The sequence below is a fragment of the Centruroides vittatus genome, unplaced genomic scaffold (assembly GCF_030686945.1).
Source record: "Centruroides vittatus isolate TY-2023 unplaced genomic scaffold, ASM3068694v2 contig_738, whole genome shotgun sequence".
NCBI lineage: Eukaryota > Metazoa > Arthropoda > Arachnida > Scorpiones > Buthidae > Centruroides > Centruroides vittatus.
In genome coordinates, this window is record NW_027122474.1 from 711928 (window position 1) to 728719 (window position 16792).

Consider the following 16792-nt stretch of genomic DNA (forward strand, 5'->3'; position numbering starts at 1 on the left):
AATAAAATAGCGTAAAGAAAGCGATTAATTATTTTTACATGGAAGTCGGTAAATTAATTAACTGCAAAGAGAATAAAATTACCAACAGGAAAATTTAATTAAATTTTACACAAACTTAATTAGATTAGCTTTGGAATTTATATCGAAAAAAAAATAAGAAAATAAAGCGAAATATATCATCAAATATAAAACTGTGCTGCAAGATAAACAGGAAGAGAGCAAACACATTTTTAAAAGATGGAGCGAGGAAAAAAAATTGTTAAAAGGTAAATAATGACACCGGCTTCATAATTTGCTAATGCATTTCTTTAAAATCGTGTTTGATCAGCGGCAAAGAGAGAGAATTCGTGGGTCCATTTGCTCAGGATACTATATAAGGAAACCATAGAAACCATAATAGGAATGGAAGAATATAAATTAGGTGATAAGAGCCATCGAAGCAGTTGTTGACCTTGAGAAAGATTCTACCGCATTTCACAACCACCCTCCTCTAGAAATATTGCTTTTAAAACAGATTATTCAAGTCGACACGGGCTTCAATATTCGACTTCGGCCACATTTTAACTAATTTCTAGTTTTAAAATCGAGACAGACAACCAAAATAAATTATGAATTAAGTTTAAAAAAAAGAAAACTTCCAATGAATTAACTACATCGTCTTATAAATAAGAGGAAAGTTCACATATAAAAATTTTAAAATTTTAAATTTAAAAAAATGTAAAAATATAAATATATTAAAATTTTCGACAATTAAAAACCGATACGATCTTCCTAAATTGCAAATCATGCATCAATTAACTCTTAATTAAAATCAAAGACGTTAATATACGGAGAAAAATTACGCGGCCGAAAGTATATTTTAATTAAGTTAACAATAAATTAAAACTAATTAAAGTAGTCCCTTCCCGGTTCACCTTCCCCGGTGTCAGGCGTCCTTCTAAAATACACTGTAAAGTGGAAAGATTTGAAGATGGTCGATGAGGGACGGACATAATAATTAATCTTAGGAAAACATTCGGGCAATTAAAATCCTACAACATCCTTCATTAACAATAATAAGACGCCTTTACGATTTGTTTAATGCTGTCTGGGAGAAATTATTTTGCATAAGCGAATTGTATCTTGTTTCTTTTTATTTTTTTATTATCATAAAAATTTTTCCAGCTCGGAATTTTTCCCAAAGGTCCACTCGAAACTCGGTCGAGCGTGGCAATACAGAAAGAGTAATGTATACCTGTTTGAGGTGTAGATCAGCGAGCGATCCGTTTGGATTTAAACAAAGGAGATTGCTTCAATTTTTAATTTCATGCCAAACCGACGCTAGATTAAATAAACGTGACGAATTCAACGGGTCGAAAGAAACGGATAGAGACAGCCAGCGCCGGCCATATTTAAAAGAAAAGAAGAAGGAAAAAAAAAAACTTTAAAATTTCTTCCATTCGAGACCGGAAGGTGGCGCCCTCGAGAGGTGGAAGGAGAGAGGAGAATTAAAAAAATCAAAACAAAAGCAGACAAATCGGAATAAGGCTAGCAAATTCCTAAGACTATATATAGACGGAAGGATATACGCGATATACACGGTATATATAGATCGGTGGCGGCAAATCACGCCGAACCGTACAACAAACACGAGCACGTGAGAGGAGCGACGAACGAAGACCGAGCGTCGACCCCCCCTCTCGTAGCGCGTAAAGCATCGGCATACGTTTAACATAACGAAGAGAGCGACCACCGACACCGTGCCCATCGAGAAAACGTAAGGTTACCTGTTTTCGGTGCGCTTAAGTTTTAAGGATGGCGACCGTTGCCTGCCTCCGTCCCAGCATTCAACCAGAGCCAGCCGGGTGACCAGTCAAAGCCGGGGATGACCACACCGGATCAATATTCAATATCAGTCCGATACAGGACCCAATGGAAGGCAACCACCTTGATGGCACCCAAACCTACGTGTGATGAATGTTACATAGACCATATATTAGTGACAATGTGGAAATACCAGACGCGGGAAGATTTTTTCCTTTTTTTTTCTTTTTTTTTTCCTTCCTCTCCGCCGTCCGATGGACGGACGCTCCTTCGTTCGTCCGCCTGTAAAATGTCACCCGACTGCCTGATGGTGGAGGGAGACTAATCGCGACGCCTCCCTCCTCGACCGGTGGATCTCGGACCCGCTCCTACTCCTTTTTTGCCTGTCTAAATAGTGTCCCGCGAGAACAAAAAAGAAGAAAAAAAACTGGCGGGTGATGAAGCCAGCTTCGTTTCCTTAACCTTGAACAAGGATGGGGTGAGGAAGAGAATAGAAAACGTGCACAATTTTATAGAAATAATTAAATAATCCTAACAGATATAACTATCGTTTAGCTGATTGCCGCTCTTATTCTTAAAACTTATCATATTTTTTAAATTGTTTTTTCAAATGTCAATTTAACTAACGTTTCCTACTTACAATACAAATACAAAAATTTAAATACTATTAATAACTGCCCAACTCAAACGAACTTACTAAGAAGGAAAGGAAAATAGTAGTAATTTCAAGAAGAAAAATCGGAATTATTTACAAAAATGGCGCAGATTTGAGGCATTAATGCTCTGTGAATAGTTCCTTCACGTGACTATTTAGCTAGCGAATCCGGCGCGAATTTTCAATATTTCAGAGAGGGAGAGGCGGGATATAAGCCATCTTTATATTTAATACTATAGCATCGCAAATAAATGGCTGCAGTTTTAGGACGATGATGTGTCATTCACCACCGCATTCTCGGAACTTCCCGATGGCGTGACCGAAGTAGTAACAGGTCAGAACCCGAGGTGACAAATGGAATATCTGGTATCGTCCGACAGTTAGCACACACGTACCCTACCTGCTCGGCACTTCATCATTCGCATTGAAAGAGGGATATCTTCGGAATACGAACGTACGACGCACTTCCATCTTCGATACCGGAATTACCTCCAAATTAATCGGTAAGACGTACCCTCGTCCCGTAGGTAATACATCAGATCCACCTCGAGTTTCGTCTATTTTTACGTTTTATTCCATTAAAATTTATAAACCGGGCCAATTACACCACGTGATAAGGTCGGTTCCCGCACCGAAATCGGATTTCTAAACGTGGAAGGGAGATATTTATTGTTGCAAATGAAAATGGAAAGAGGAAGTATTCTAGATGACGAGGTCCGCGTAAGGGAGTGAAGATGGGAAATAAGACAAGAGAACTGGTTTGGAGTAACCGCTGAAGGTTACTCGATGCTCGAATCGTATTCATTGCCAGGTTCTGGATAATAACGTGCGAAAAAAAAGACTAGTTAGTCCGGTGTTGAGTAATGTCATCTAATTAAATGAAGGGGACGATCTCTAAATATCGTCGAGCATTGTTTAATTTAACTAAAAACGATACGAGATAATGCCAAATAATAAAGCAAGATATATGTGTCTCGTACGATGTAAAAAGGGGGGGACAAAGACAATCGATTATACAGAAAACAACAGACGAAACTTAATGATAATAGAACAAAAGAAGAATTACAAATATACTTGAATAAGTTACGTTTGTTCTTTCCCAAGTAAAATTTAACTTACAAGTTACAGACAATAATAAATTTTGATTACGGAATAGCCCACATCAAATTTCGAAACTCAACGCTTATATATCAAGAGGATTTAACAGTTAGGTTTAATAAATTATTATATATTTTTACTAATATATATATCTATATTCTAACACAGATATATCCTGTCCTCCTTTTTTTTTATATATCTTGAAATTATAATTATTCGCAATTATACTTAACTTTTAATACTTTATAATTCGTTTTTTCTGTCATCATTAAAGTAAAATTAAATACTGTTATGTAAAGCATTGGATAAATGAACTACTACACTGATTCGTTTTCCTCTGTTTTACTTATTATTTAAAATTTTTGGACACAAAATATCCATTTATATCAATACTTTTTATCTGCAGACTAGCTATAGGCTGTAGAAAATATATTTTCGATATGTAATTTTACAAATCATATATTTACATTATTTAGAAAAATACTGTGACCTATTACTAATATCTGATCTAATATAAACTAATGCTTCAAAGAGAAGAACAAAAAAAAAAAAAAATTTTAAATAGAAGTCCTCTTTTAATTAAGATTTATATAAAAAGTCACTTCTTTAAAAACTCAATCCGTTCAGTTGCAAACGAAAAGAATCCCGATTATAACAATGCAGTTTATATAAATTTGCTTGCATGTCTTTAAATTATAAGATAATAATTACTGAAACAGAGAGAGAGTCTTAATAGGGATTCACCATAACTCACGTTTGAAATTTGGTTCATTATCTACGTAATGCATATAGGCTTTTTAGTGCTGTGACAATTAGTGCCATGGCCGAATCGGTCTGAAAAGTTTTAAGAAACATTAACAATTACTTTATAACTGAATAAATTAAGTATCCAATTAAAAAGATGTACTGGTGTGTATATCCAGTTACAATGGAAAATTACAAATTAAGCAATGCATTTAATTTTATTTTGATTAGAGGAGATTTTCGTAGAAATCTGTAAATCAAGTTTTCCTCCATATCTCGAAATTACATTACTAACTCCAAAATGGCGTAAAATATTTATATTGCAAGTTTTATTTTTAAAAAAACATGTTAATATATATTGCTGCGATAAGCTCAAAATTCACCAAACTGCAGGGAAATTTAAAAGAAAAAAACAAAAATATGATATAAAATATATACAATGAATCAATCGAGATGCTGTTATGTATGTTGTTATACCCAAGAACGTCCTGGAAAAATTTGGCTGTAAGTAGAAAGCGTGATCTGATTGGGTTATAATCTGAAAAAAATTACTTTCAATTTTAGAAATGCGATTCTGCGACCTCAATTTATAAAAATAATAAACAACCTTTATCATATCCTTAATGGTCTTTTTTAAGAAATTATTTCAACGATTCTTCACATTATCGTTGCGAGTATCAGTTTAAAGTGTGCCGTAAATATCTTGCTGGTTTCTAATGAGAAAATCTAAGTTTTAATTAAATAATGATTTTAATAGCTTTTATCATCATTTGGACGAGTAAGAATAAGTCAAAGCATAAATGAAGTCGATATAAACATCGACAAACTACTTCAATGGAGTACACAAGAAGAAAAAAAAAATGCAAACATATTATTGAAGTATTCGTTGCCTTCTACAAATGAAGTTTTCGTTAATAATTATATGACTTACTTGAAACTTCATGTCCTTTAATCGTTGTTTCTTAAAATCATATAATTTGATAAAATAAGAACATAGCGTACAGGAATGTATTTTACAGAGATGGACAAAGTTCTTTAAGTAGTCATTATGCAGAATGTATTTCGGGGCTAGACCCCTCTTCAGCCACAGACTATTCTTTAGTCTCCGGTGAAGAGTATCATCTTATAAAATAGTCTGCAGCCGAAGAGGGTTTCTCATAATGACTACTTAAAAAACTTACTTTGTCCATCTCCATAAAACACATTCCTGTGCGACATGACCTTATTTTATGATATTATGTGATTTAAGAAACACAATTATACGATTTAAAACGACACTCAGTTTAACAAATTCACGAAGATATTATAATCTTATGTGTTAAGAGAACAAGCAATTTTAAATTATAACAAATTCCAATCAGTGAATATTGATATAATAAGTCAGAATCTTTCGCTTTAAATAAGTTTTTTTTTCTTTCTTTCTTCTAATAATAATAGGCTGAATTTATAAATCTACACTCCGTACGTCGTTTTCGTTTACTTAATTTGGATAAGATTCTTTAAAGGGATTACAAAAAGTGTACATTTTAAATCCGATGTTATAATTAAACCTTTAAAATCTTAAAAACCGAACAAGTCAGTCGAACCTTGCCCCGAGATTTTGCGATTTTAGGAGTCGTGGTTCTAGGTCAAATATTCGTCTTATTCGGAAAATGTAGGGCGGAAAAACAATATAATTAAGAAGGATCCTTCTCTAAGGGTTTAGCGATCATAAAAAATGCAACTTCCCAAAACCAAATCGAACGACGGTAAGACTTAAAGTAGAGCGTGGCACCGGAAGCCCGGAGTCCGAAGCCACCCGGAAAGCGGCCAGCTTAGAGAGATGGAGAACGTAGGCCAAAGGTAAGACGAGGTGGCGGGAAGGAGGGAGGCGAAAGGGCGCGTGCGGCTAAAGAAAAAAAAAATGTTCGTTAAGACTGCTAATTTGCAGCAAGGCCGGGTCTCCGGACTCCCACCAATTTCCTGCGGGGATAAGAGCGGCCGGGTTTCCGGCCCGTTTGTAATTTCCCCCCTCGCCGAGAAGAAGAGAAAGAGAGAGGTGGACGGGGCACTCGGTAGCGGGCACCGGGATTTGTCGGGCTCTTCATTTATCTCGGTGCCAAATCTCGGCAGATAAGGAGGCGAGGAGCACCGGCCAGAAAAAAAAAGAAGATATCCAATCGCCGATAGGAAACACCAATTTTTACCTTTTATAGAGGCCACCGGACCTTCCTTCTACCACAGATTTCGTTCTGCCCTACACGTCGAAACTCGCGAAACAATGGTTAGACGACTCGGCTTCGTTTTCTCCTCGGATATTAACACGGCGGACTTCATTTTTTTCCCTTTGTTCTACTATCCCGTAACGAGAAAACGAAATAATCCGGTATTATTTACCTTGCTGAGCCGTTTGGATAATTTTTTTTTCTCGTATTAAGATCAAAAAGAAACACACGAGGACCATATACGAACTCGCAGTAACCCAACTTTCCAACACCACAAACTAAGAACTTTAATTTTCTATTTTAAAAATAAGAATGGATGTAAAACCGCTATAATTTAAAACGGATTTAAAAATTTTAAAACCATTTCATGAATTACATTTTTCTAACAGTTTAAACGAACCAGTTAAATGAATTATGTTATAAACGATGGTAAATTGGACTCGTTTATACATTAAATATGGACCGTTTGAAACGGATAAGTACGTATCTAAATCCCACGTTTGTTTCGGCGTATATTTATCTGCTAGCGATTTTGTGACTTGTTGATCCCATTCTCTAAACGAGATCAACAAGTTACAGACTAATAAAATCAACACCAGTTTTTCCATGGCCAACGAATTATTATTTTTTCCCGCTTGTTTCGTCGTCGTCCACCTCCAACAATTTCCATATTTTATCTTCGTATCGATTGGAAATTTGACTGTTAGCTCGGACGGAATCTTTACCGATCTCGTTCGAAATCCCGTAAAAATCTTTATACTCGTTTTTATACAGTAATAAATTTGGCGGCAACAACTTCGGCGGGTTTTTCCGGTCGAGAGAAAGGATGACGAAAGGGCAGACCCCGGTCACGCGACTCGTCCTGTATCGGAGGGTGCGGAAGGTCGACGTCGGAAGTGACGACGAAAGACGAGACGCCGACGAGTAATCCAGGTGGAGGAGAGGTAAACCCGAATTAAGTAGAGACGATTTCTTAATGCGGGCAGAAAGTTTTTTAGAGAGCGTTCCGTCGGGTAGCTGCAAGGACTGGCGATATAAGACGTAATGACAAATAATGTTCGGGTAATAAGGTGTAATAAGAGGGGGAGGGAGCCTTTCCTATCATATGGAGAAGTCCGAGCAACTTTGGTAATGGTGGACCGGGATAAAGTATTAATCGCTACCAAGAAACCATATATTTCTATAGAGTGAACATTTTGGCAGGAGTGAGCAAGGAATTTCTATAAGACACCTACGGTTTTATGACCCTTTAATGGCACATAACAGCTTTAGATGAATGTTCAGAGTGCAATTTTTGTACATTATGTCGCAACGGAAGACGATGGACGCCAAGTTTAGTAGAAGTCTTCCGACCATTAAAATGCTCGGAGAAAAGATTTAAAAATTATAAAATTAATTAATACCGATCTCTGCCGTTTCTCTTTCGAATCCATAAGCCGGCCGGTCATTTTTATCCGTCCTCGGGTCGAAAAAAAAAATCTATCGATCTCTCAAAATAAGTCCTTTTAGAATATTTGTTGTGTAGAAAATCCACAAACTCCTAATGGACTTCCTTTATGACAAAAAACGAAATTCGTCTTCGGCCGCTATTTCGAGGGCGGATCTAAGTTAATCGTCCTTTTTGCCCCGAAACTTTAGAGATCTTTCCCTTATCACTCCAGAGATAAATGGTGGGAGCATTAAAATATCTCCACCAATAGGATTTAGCCGGGACATTCTCACGTATGCAATTTCGTTCATTCGTAACACATAAGTCACCTGCTCGTTAGAGCGTATACAAAATGCACTAATCCGGCAGAATATGCGCATAAACCACTCCATTTAGCTAGAAATATGAATGCCATTAAATTAACATTTGTAATCATCGTCTAACCCCGTTACGTTTAGAATGGCGTAAACTTCGATGGTTACATCGCCTTAATTAATTAAGTTTAATTAAAATTAGCCCTTAAAATCGCACTTAGTACCTAAATATTAGCTATAAATTATGTAGGATCTATCTAAAGATATAATACTCACATCTAGATCTAATAATATATAATAAAATACAGCATTCCAAAAGTTTTCGATATAACTATTTACTGTTCAAGAATTAAAAAATAAATAAAACAGGCCTCCAAAATGTCTAGTAGACACACAAATTCTGTAATATCGATATTAGTCAGCGTTAAATTTAAAATTTTGTATAATTTATCTAGGTTTACATCGAGAAGAACACAACTAAGTTATAAGACAGTTCGTAAAGTAAACTGTCAAACATGACGTACAACTCCGATTTAACTGGAAAATTGTTGCATTTATTGCTATAAGGTGTAACAGGTGAGATGTTAATCGAAAGTTTAAACCTTTCCAATGACTACGGAAATTATAAAAGCCTGTCAAGCAACCTCATCCAATTGGAGGAAATTTCTCAATAGGTAGTGTAATCTACGTTAAGTAGCGAATTACTTTTCGTTTAGTTTATAAAGTACTACCATCGTCACTCTAGTAATACGTCTAAAAGTATGACGACGGTAATACAAAACGAGATAGAAGAGCGTTAGGGCGAGAGCCGGGTCTAGTGGACGAACGGCCGGAGCCAAACCTGTTCTGGACAGATTTTTCATACTTAAAACAAATATTTAAAAAGTTACTACTCACCGGCCCGTTAGCGAAACGCTTCTTCTGCATTCCCTCTCGGAGAAATCCATGGGATATGTCGGAGAGAACATTCACTCACCACATCCAGAGACACACTCCCGACCTTAATCTGAATGTGGGGGAAGCGCAAGGTAAGACAGGTGCATTCATCTGTAGCTCCTGCTTGTCCCTCGCGCACCCATTATGGTTACCTCAATTTCCCCAAAGTATTTGGCCCCACGGGGAGGAAAGGACGCACGGGTGGGGAGGACATTAATCTCGGGTATCTCCCCCGTCCCGTCCCCTCGAGTTAATGTCATACTCTCCTTGGGCCGGTTTCTGCCGCGTCACGTGCACCGGAAGACTACGTAACTAGTCCGGCGGGGGTGTGGGCTCTGGGCTACAGATCACTATCGAGGCGACAAAAGGTTCTAAATTTCTTCGACCGTCTTAACGTCGGACGCGAGGCGTTCTTTAGAAAGTGAACAGTCTATTTTATGGCCATAAGAGTCCGAGTGAGCGACGTAGATAACAAGAGCGAAGATATCTAACTGACTTCTGCATTCCATGATATAAAGAAAAAGAACGCAGACATGCCGATGTTGATTCTTCGCTCACAAATGTTTTTCTCATTCATTAGTATTCCGGTAATCGTTCTTCCACTCGTCTAAACTATTCTTCCAACACCGTATTTATTTATAATAAAAATTATTATTTTTTGCATAATTTAAAACCCAATTAAATTTTTTTAATTCAATTACTGTAGAAGGAATACAACCCACACTCCAATTTTTCTGATTTAATTCATTTCGACATCGGCTACGACCAAACTCCATAAACAATCACTCTTTTAAAATCTAAAATCATCCAAAAAAACAACAAACGGTTAGCAAATAACCCGAGTGAATCCTATCTACTGCACATGACACAATTACAGAAACCTATATCGTGGTCTTTAAAAATTCATGGAGAAAAAAATTTTTTAAAAATATTTATTTAGGCAATACACCAACTACCATTAATAAATTTAAAGCCCCTACATCGAATTTCGCATTTTTTTTTTCTTTCCTTTATTTTTAAATGAACGTCGGAAGCATATATAGATAAACAAGAATTTAATGAACAGAACTAGCATGGAAAATTAAAGAACGAAAGAAAAAACAAGATTAAGAACCGAAAAACAAGTGTAAACAAAATCTCTGGAAACATCAAAAATCCTTCGAACACATTATGCTCATGTCGTGCATGCGAGAACCATGCTACTTCCTTCGTTCTTCGTGACGCCTTATGCTCGTGCGACGAAGTGTGACCGAACCGTCCTCGGTTATAAAGAGTTATGGAAATGGTTTAAACGTATGTAAAACGCTCCATAAATTGAAAAGTAAGTAACGTACAGACAAACCGACCGGTTGAAGTAGCTTACCGATACCTTCTCGTCCAGATAAATACAAGAAAAGTGATTAAAAAGTCATCAAAACAGTACCTGGTTAAGTACGTCGGAAAAGTGGTTATTCGAGTATAAGTTATTATTAGGTGGTTACTATAAATGGACGTTAACGAGTAATAAATCGGGATATTCGAATACGTTGTACTGTGATGTTAGAAGTCAAATAATTCTCAAATGTATCAAATAACCTGTTTCGGATGATCTAAACATATAATTCTGGTACTTTAAAAATGATAAATTATACAAATTAAAATTACTATAGTCATAAAGATTTTCCAAAATAAGCAGAAGTTTGTTAATATTCTTAATTCTTGCTTACAAGAAAATCAAAAATTTATCTTAGAAAAATGACGTCGCAAATCATTAAATAACAATAAAAACAAGGAATATTCCATTTTTATCCTCTTTATGCATGATTTACATTTTAAATTGAGACATTTTAAGGGAAATATTTATTTATTTATTTATTTATTTATCGAAATTACGAATCGTCCGATTTGGACGAGGTAAACTAGGATCGAAATCAATCATTCAATAATGTTCATCGATACTAAGTATTTATAAATTGGAATATTGTTAATCATCCTTCACTATTATTGATATGTGCCAAGATTTTTCCTTTTGATTATTTTTTTAAATCTGAATTTATCATAGACCGATTATATTCTCTAAAATACGAATGAATAAATCTGAAAAAAATAAAGTTATTTTTGCTTGAATCATATAATTGGCAACCGAACATTTCTAATCAGGAAAATATTCACATTTTTATTCTCTGACAACTTCGTTACAAGTATACAAAGATAATGGTTTACGGAAAATTACTGATGAATATTTATATCTGTATATCTTATATCTTATTGTTTACGTAGAACAGTATATATATATATAGTCTTAGTCTATAAGCCTACCTAATGATAAAGACTATGTTTAGATACCGACATTATATACATTACAACAATATAGAAAACTCTAGAGCAATTTAACATTATTAAGAAACGAATTAAACACTACTTTTATAACAATTTTAACATTTTAAATGGAAAACATGATATAAGAGTCGAAACTATTTCCAACGATTTTCAACACCTACGATATAATAGTAAATAATTTATTAAAAGACAATTTAAAAAATCTAATTAAGCTTACGATTTAATTTATATTAAGCTTCAAAATAACAGCACGGCCTGACAAACGAACGATGCTCCAAAAAAGAATTTTACGATCTTCATATCAAGTGACAAAACAAATAAAAGATGTCGACTCGTTTGTTTTTTCTGTTCGATAGTTAGGTCGTTGTTCGCTGCAGCTGAAAACTTCCTTAATTCGAGCAGGTGCCATGCCTATTTGATCGCTAATTTTTGAATAATATCTGGTTTATTAACGACACGTGCCAAGACATGGCAATATTTCAAAAATATATCTCGGTTCCCTCTGTACTACATTAGTTTAACTTAAATCGATAAAAATAACGAATAATAAATTAAATTTCATTAGCACGGTTCGAAAGTGCTCGTTAATAACTGATAGCTTAATTCTTTATATAATCAAATCAGGTAATATAAAATATAATATATTAAATTTTCGTAATTGTAGAAAGAGTTCCTCATCCATATATCGTGTTCTGTCATTAGATCGAAGTACACGAGATTAATTCGTCATAGAATAATTAATATTGTATTATACTAGAAACTAATTGATACGTCTTAAGTCGTTACGAGAAATTCAAGATTACTTCACTAATTTACAATATTAATTTCATATTTATTAACTTCTCGACATATAAATTAAGTTCGGCTACAGAGTAAGAGATGAAGATTATATCATAAACAATAAGCAAGTGATAAAACAAATACCTTTCTAACTTAAGAATAAATTTTCACCAGATATCTGGATGTTGTAGTACTTATCTAAAACACAGGACGTTCGATAAAAGTTAATGAAATTATATTTTATAAATATAGAAAATACTTATAGAAAGACATTTCATCATATTTTGATAACTGATTTTTTAAATAAAACATTTAGATGTAGAGAAAGAGTGATTCTTCATCTCTATTCAATGAAAGCAAGAACGATTTCCAATGCTCTCTCGATTACCAAAAAAAATCAAAATTTCAAAACACAATGATAGAAGAATTATTTTGAAGAGGAAGCAACGTGTAAAAATACCGACAAACTGTAATTATGCAGATATATAAAGAAGTTTACAGTATAAAGAACTTTTTTGTCCTAAGGCAAACTTCTTACGAGATGGGAAAAGAATCTACGAATGAAGATCAACCAGGAATAAAACAAAAATTTCATACCATTATGTTTTTTTAGTAATAAAGATGTCTCTAAATAACCTAAAATAATAATTTTTATAGTATATTTGGGACCAACTTTTTGATTAGAAAATGCCAAGGTAAAAGAGAGCTCAATAAATTTGAAAATTTGGAGTATCCAATTCTCTAAAATACCTAATTATAGCTTAAGGATATAATTTATACGATTAGTCACAAAACTCAATTTACGATATATTTTATATAAAATTATTTTTTTATTACGTCATAATAAAAAGGATAATTTTCTCCATACAATCCATTTAATTAAACTGATTAAATAATTATTAAATTATTGTTATTTTGCGGTATACGATGCAATTCTAGTTAGATGTTGAATTACGCATGTACAATTTTGTTTTTTATTAAAAATACGGACAATAATAATAAATATTTTATTTATTTATTTTTTTTTACATTTCCAAAATTTCATATCAAAGCTATCTAATATTTCGATTATGCTTTTATGAAATTTTAAAGTACTTGTATACGTGTAAAAACAAGAGATTTGCATCTTTCCACTTAAAAAAATACACCGAAAAAACTAAAATATTCCATTGATTAAATATATTTTAAAGCAGCGTGAGATAATCATTACAGAAATATTTAAATATAAAAACTTGTTTTTATAATATTCGTTCAAGTCACTGAACAATTTACAAATTCCTCAAAATTTATCCTCATAACTATATTCAATACAATTATTTCAATAGGAATTTTTTTTACTTCGTATTTTAGTATGTAAAAATATAATATAAAAATTAAACATATAAACTATATATATATATATATATATATATACAGACTAACTATATATATATATATATATATATATAGTTAGTCTGTATATATTTAATTGCTCAAGAAACATAATTTTGGTTCTTCTTTATCGTATATTGATACAAAACTAAAAATTAAAATTAAAAAATAGAGAAGAAGAAGAAAAAAATTTCGTAAATAAACCGAGATTAATCTTTCAAAATATGTTATTATAATTAACTTTAGTTATTTATTATTTAAAAATGCGACGAGATTTATAGATTTTTCCCCTAATTTCCACAACGGTAGCGCATTACCGTCAGACTGCAAGGTGCAGCATTAATTTCAGCTTTTATCTCTACCTGCTGCTGACAACAGAGTGCAGCACACGACGCTCTGACAACTAACAGATAACAGGCTTCATTCGCTGCTTGGAAATATCCGACAAAGAGCCGGGACCGAAATCAAATGTATAATCCGACTTAAAGCGATTCTTCTCCGGACCAAAAATCAATTAGACTGTATAATAAGAAGAGGAGCCGGCAGACGGGAAACAACATCCCTTTGTAGGCCTTTAAAATAAATACTAAAAAGTAGGAAAAACCAATAACCTAGGCTGGCGAACGGAAGAGAATCTACACGTGTGGAGTAATGAGGCGAAACGACCTACCTGAGTTCTAAGTTTAGATGACAATCTTCCCATAACACGTGTACACAAAAGATTTATAAATCAGTGCATTAAGAGAGTTTTGTCAAATGCTTCACTTCGATTAATATTAAATGAAGTGCATCGTTCATTTTCCGAAAGGACCAAAATAATATTTCGAACTTAATTATCATATAGTCCATTCAAACGAAACATAAACACATAAGTTATAACGCCTGATCTCGCCAGTTCTTTTCCTATTTGTTTTGCTACTTTGCACCCAACTTGAATACCATCAATTTCGATGCACGACACGTCCCAGAAATTGTTTAAGTAAAAATGCATTCGAGTGTGAAGAGAAAACAAATTAATAAGTTTTTTTCTTTTTTTAGAAAGAAAAGAAGGGAAAATACTAAGTGCCATGCCAAATGATTAAAAGAACAAATTGAAAAAAAGGCACCCGATTTACATTTCGCACATAATTACAAAAGGTAGAGACAAGTGATAATATGCAAAAAAAAGTAATGTCCGGGGAACAAAGGTCACGGAGGAGAGGAGCCGGCAGATGAATTTCATCCGAGACTAGTGAGGAGGCTGGAAAGAGAAGATTTTATTGGCAATCTTGAAGTTGACGTTCTAAAAGCTCCCGACTCGTCTGTTTTTTGCCGGTGGGAAGCAACTGTGATTGGATAGGAGAGATGGACATAGAACGGGATCGATCAATATAGGAATTTCGACTCGAGGTCCAAAGTCTCACGTGGAAAGGCCACGTCCGCAGCCACGGTAACAAGCTAGGGATCTTTACGGAGAAGAACGACGGCTTCTTTTTAAGTAAGTAATGCTCCTAACAGGATGGGACACAAAGCTGTATAAACATGTATTCCCCCTTCATTTCTGTATCCATTCCACTAATTTTAATTCTCCTAACTTTTAACTAGTTATACTTGTCGCACATGTTTCTTCTCAGATTCACTTTCGAGCGTTATAAAACTATACTATAATTCCAAACATTTATTAATTTTTTTCCTTAATAAAATCACAACGGTTAATGATTTACGATTTTATCACAAAGTTATGACTAGAATAATATTTTTAAAAAAAATTTCAAGTAAAATTATAATTTACAACACGTTAAAACAACGTATTATTTATTAAATTCGAGTTTAATTTACCAACTCATTTAAGCTGAATAACAATAGAAACGTGCAACAAATAACAAAATTCAATATAATCTACATGGAATCTCACCAACAAAATAATAAAAAAAACTTTTACGTACGAAATTAGTTCGCAGATAATTATCGACACGCAACTGAATATCGATCGCTCCAAATAAATTCAAATCAAATGCAACGTAAACAAATATTCTAAATTTAATCGCGAGCAAACATTAAAGCTTGTAACTTATAAATTATGTTATGATTTTCATTCAGAATCGAGGAGAAAAACAATTTTCTATCGATTGTAATGTCGAGTATACAAACAAAGCTGTATTAACGAATGCTAAACTGGAGGATTTTTTTTTCGAACCGAATCAATTAAATGTTAACAAAAAGACCCATTAAAACTTTACATTGGTTAACCTTAAACAAATAATTGTACACTTAAAAGGCGCCATTCAAACTTCGTTATTTTAAAACTAGAAAAGAAAAATCAACAGTTCCTTCTTTAACATCTTAATAATTACAGAAGAAAAAAAACATTATTTTCTTATTATTTAATTCAGATTAACTATTTATCTACAGAGAAGACGTTATAAAATTAAAATATTTATTTACAGTTAAGCGAAAAGTTCAAATATTTAATTAAGATTAAGAAATAATCTTAACTTCGAAAGTCGCCATTTTTAATCTAAGTGAAAACAATCTAATCTACGTATAAAAAAAATAATAATAAATAAATTTATATTATAATAATTACGGGGATTTGGCGGAAAGATGGAAGAGAAAATCAATTAAAAACATAATGGTTCATGATCGATGCCAAAGTCAAGGTTATAAAACAATGGCGCTTAATAATGGCAACATATAACGAATTAATGTAAAAAGTGCGATTAACTGATTCTTAATGTGACATTAGCAAACATTTCGCAGACTTCATAAATATAATAATATGAATCGATGTTTTATTAATGTTGAAATTATCTAGTTTTAACCGGGTAGATTTTATAAATATTTATCGGAATTAATATCTTTCCGGACAAAGTATTGATATGATATATATATTATATGGAAAAACTATAGAGCAACTAATACACGTCGTTTATGAAATTTATATTAAAAACGATATTACGTCAAAACTGACTTTTTATATTGGAATAATTTTAAAGAATATCGAAAAGAAAATAAAAAAATACTCTTCTTTCTGATTATTTATTATTTATTTTGCTTCTATTTATTATTATCTTGTCTCTCTCTCTCCTCCTCATCCCCATCCTTCTCTCTTTCTTTGGAGGATGTCGGTTTAAGAGGAATTAATTAAAATATTACAGAT

The 16792-nt window shown here is 33.4% G+C and overlaps 1 protein-coding gene across 11 annotated transcripts in view; it reads right to left on the bottom strand.

Moving 5' to 3' along the window:
- Positions 1 to 16792, bottom strand: part of LOC136980991 (POU domain protein 2-like) — a 275556-nt gene that overhangs the window by 139367 nt on the left and 119397 nt on the right. Inside the window, exon 1 of one of the 11 annotated variants that reach the window (XM_067277195.1) lies at positions 9145 to 9773. The exons of the other annotated variants lie outside the window; for them this stretch is intronic. Within the exon in view, the coding sequence (XP_067133296.1) occupies positions 9145 to 9174 (30 nt within the window). The 5' untranslated portion in view covers positions 9175 to 9773. Of the gene's footprint in view, positions 1 to 9144; positions 9774 to 16792 lie in introns of those variants that run through there. 11 annotated transcript variants of the gene reach the window in all.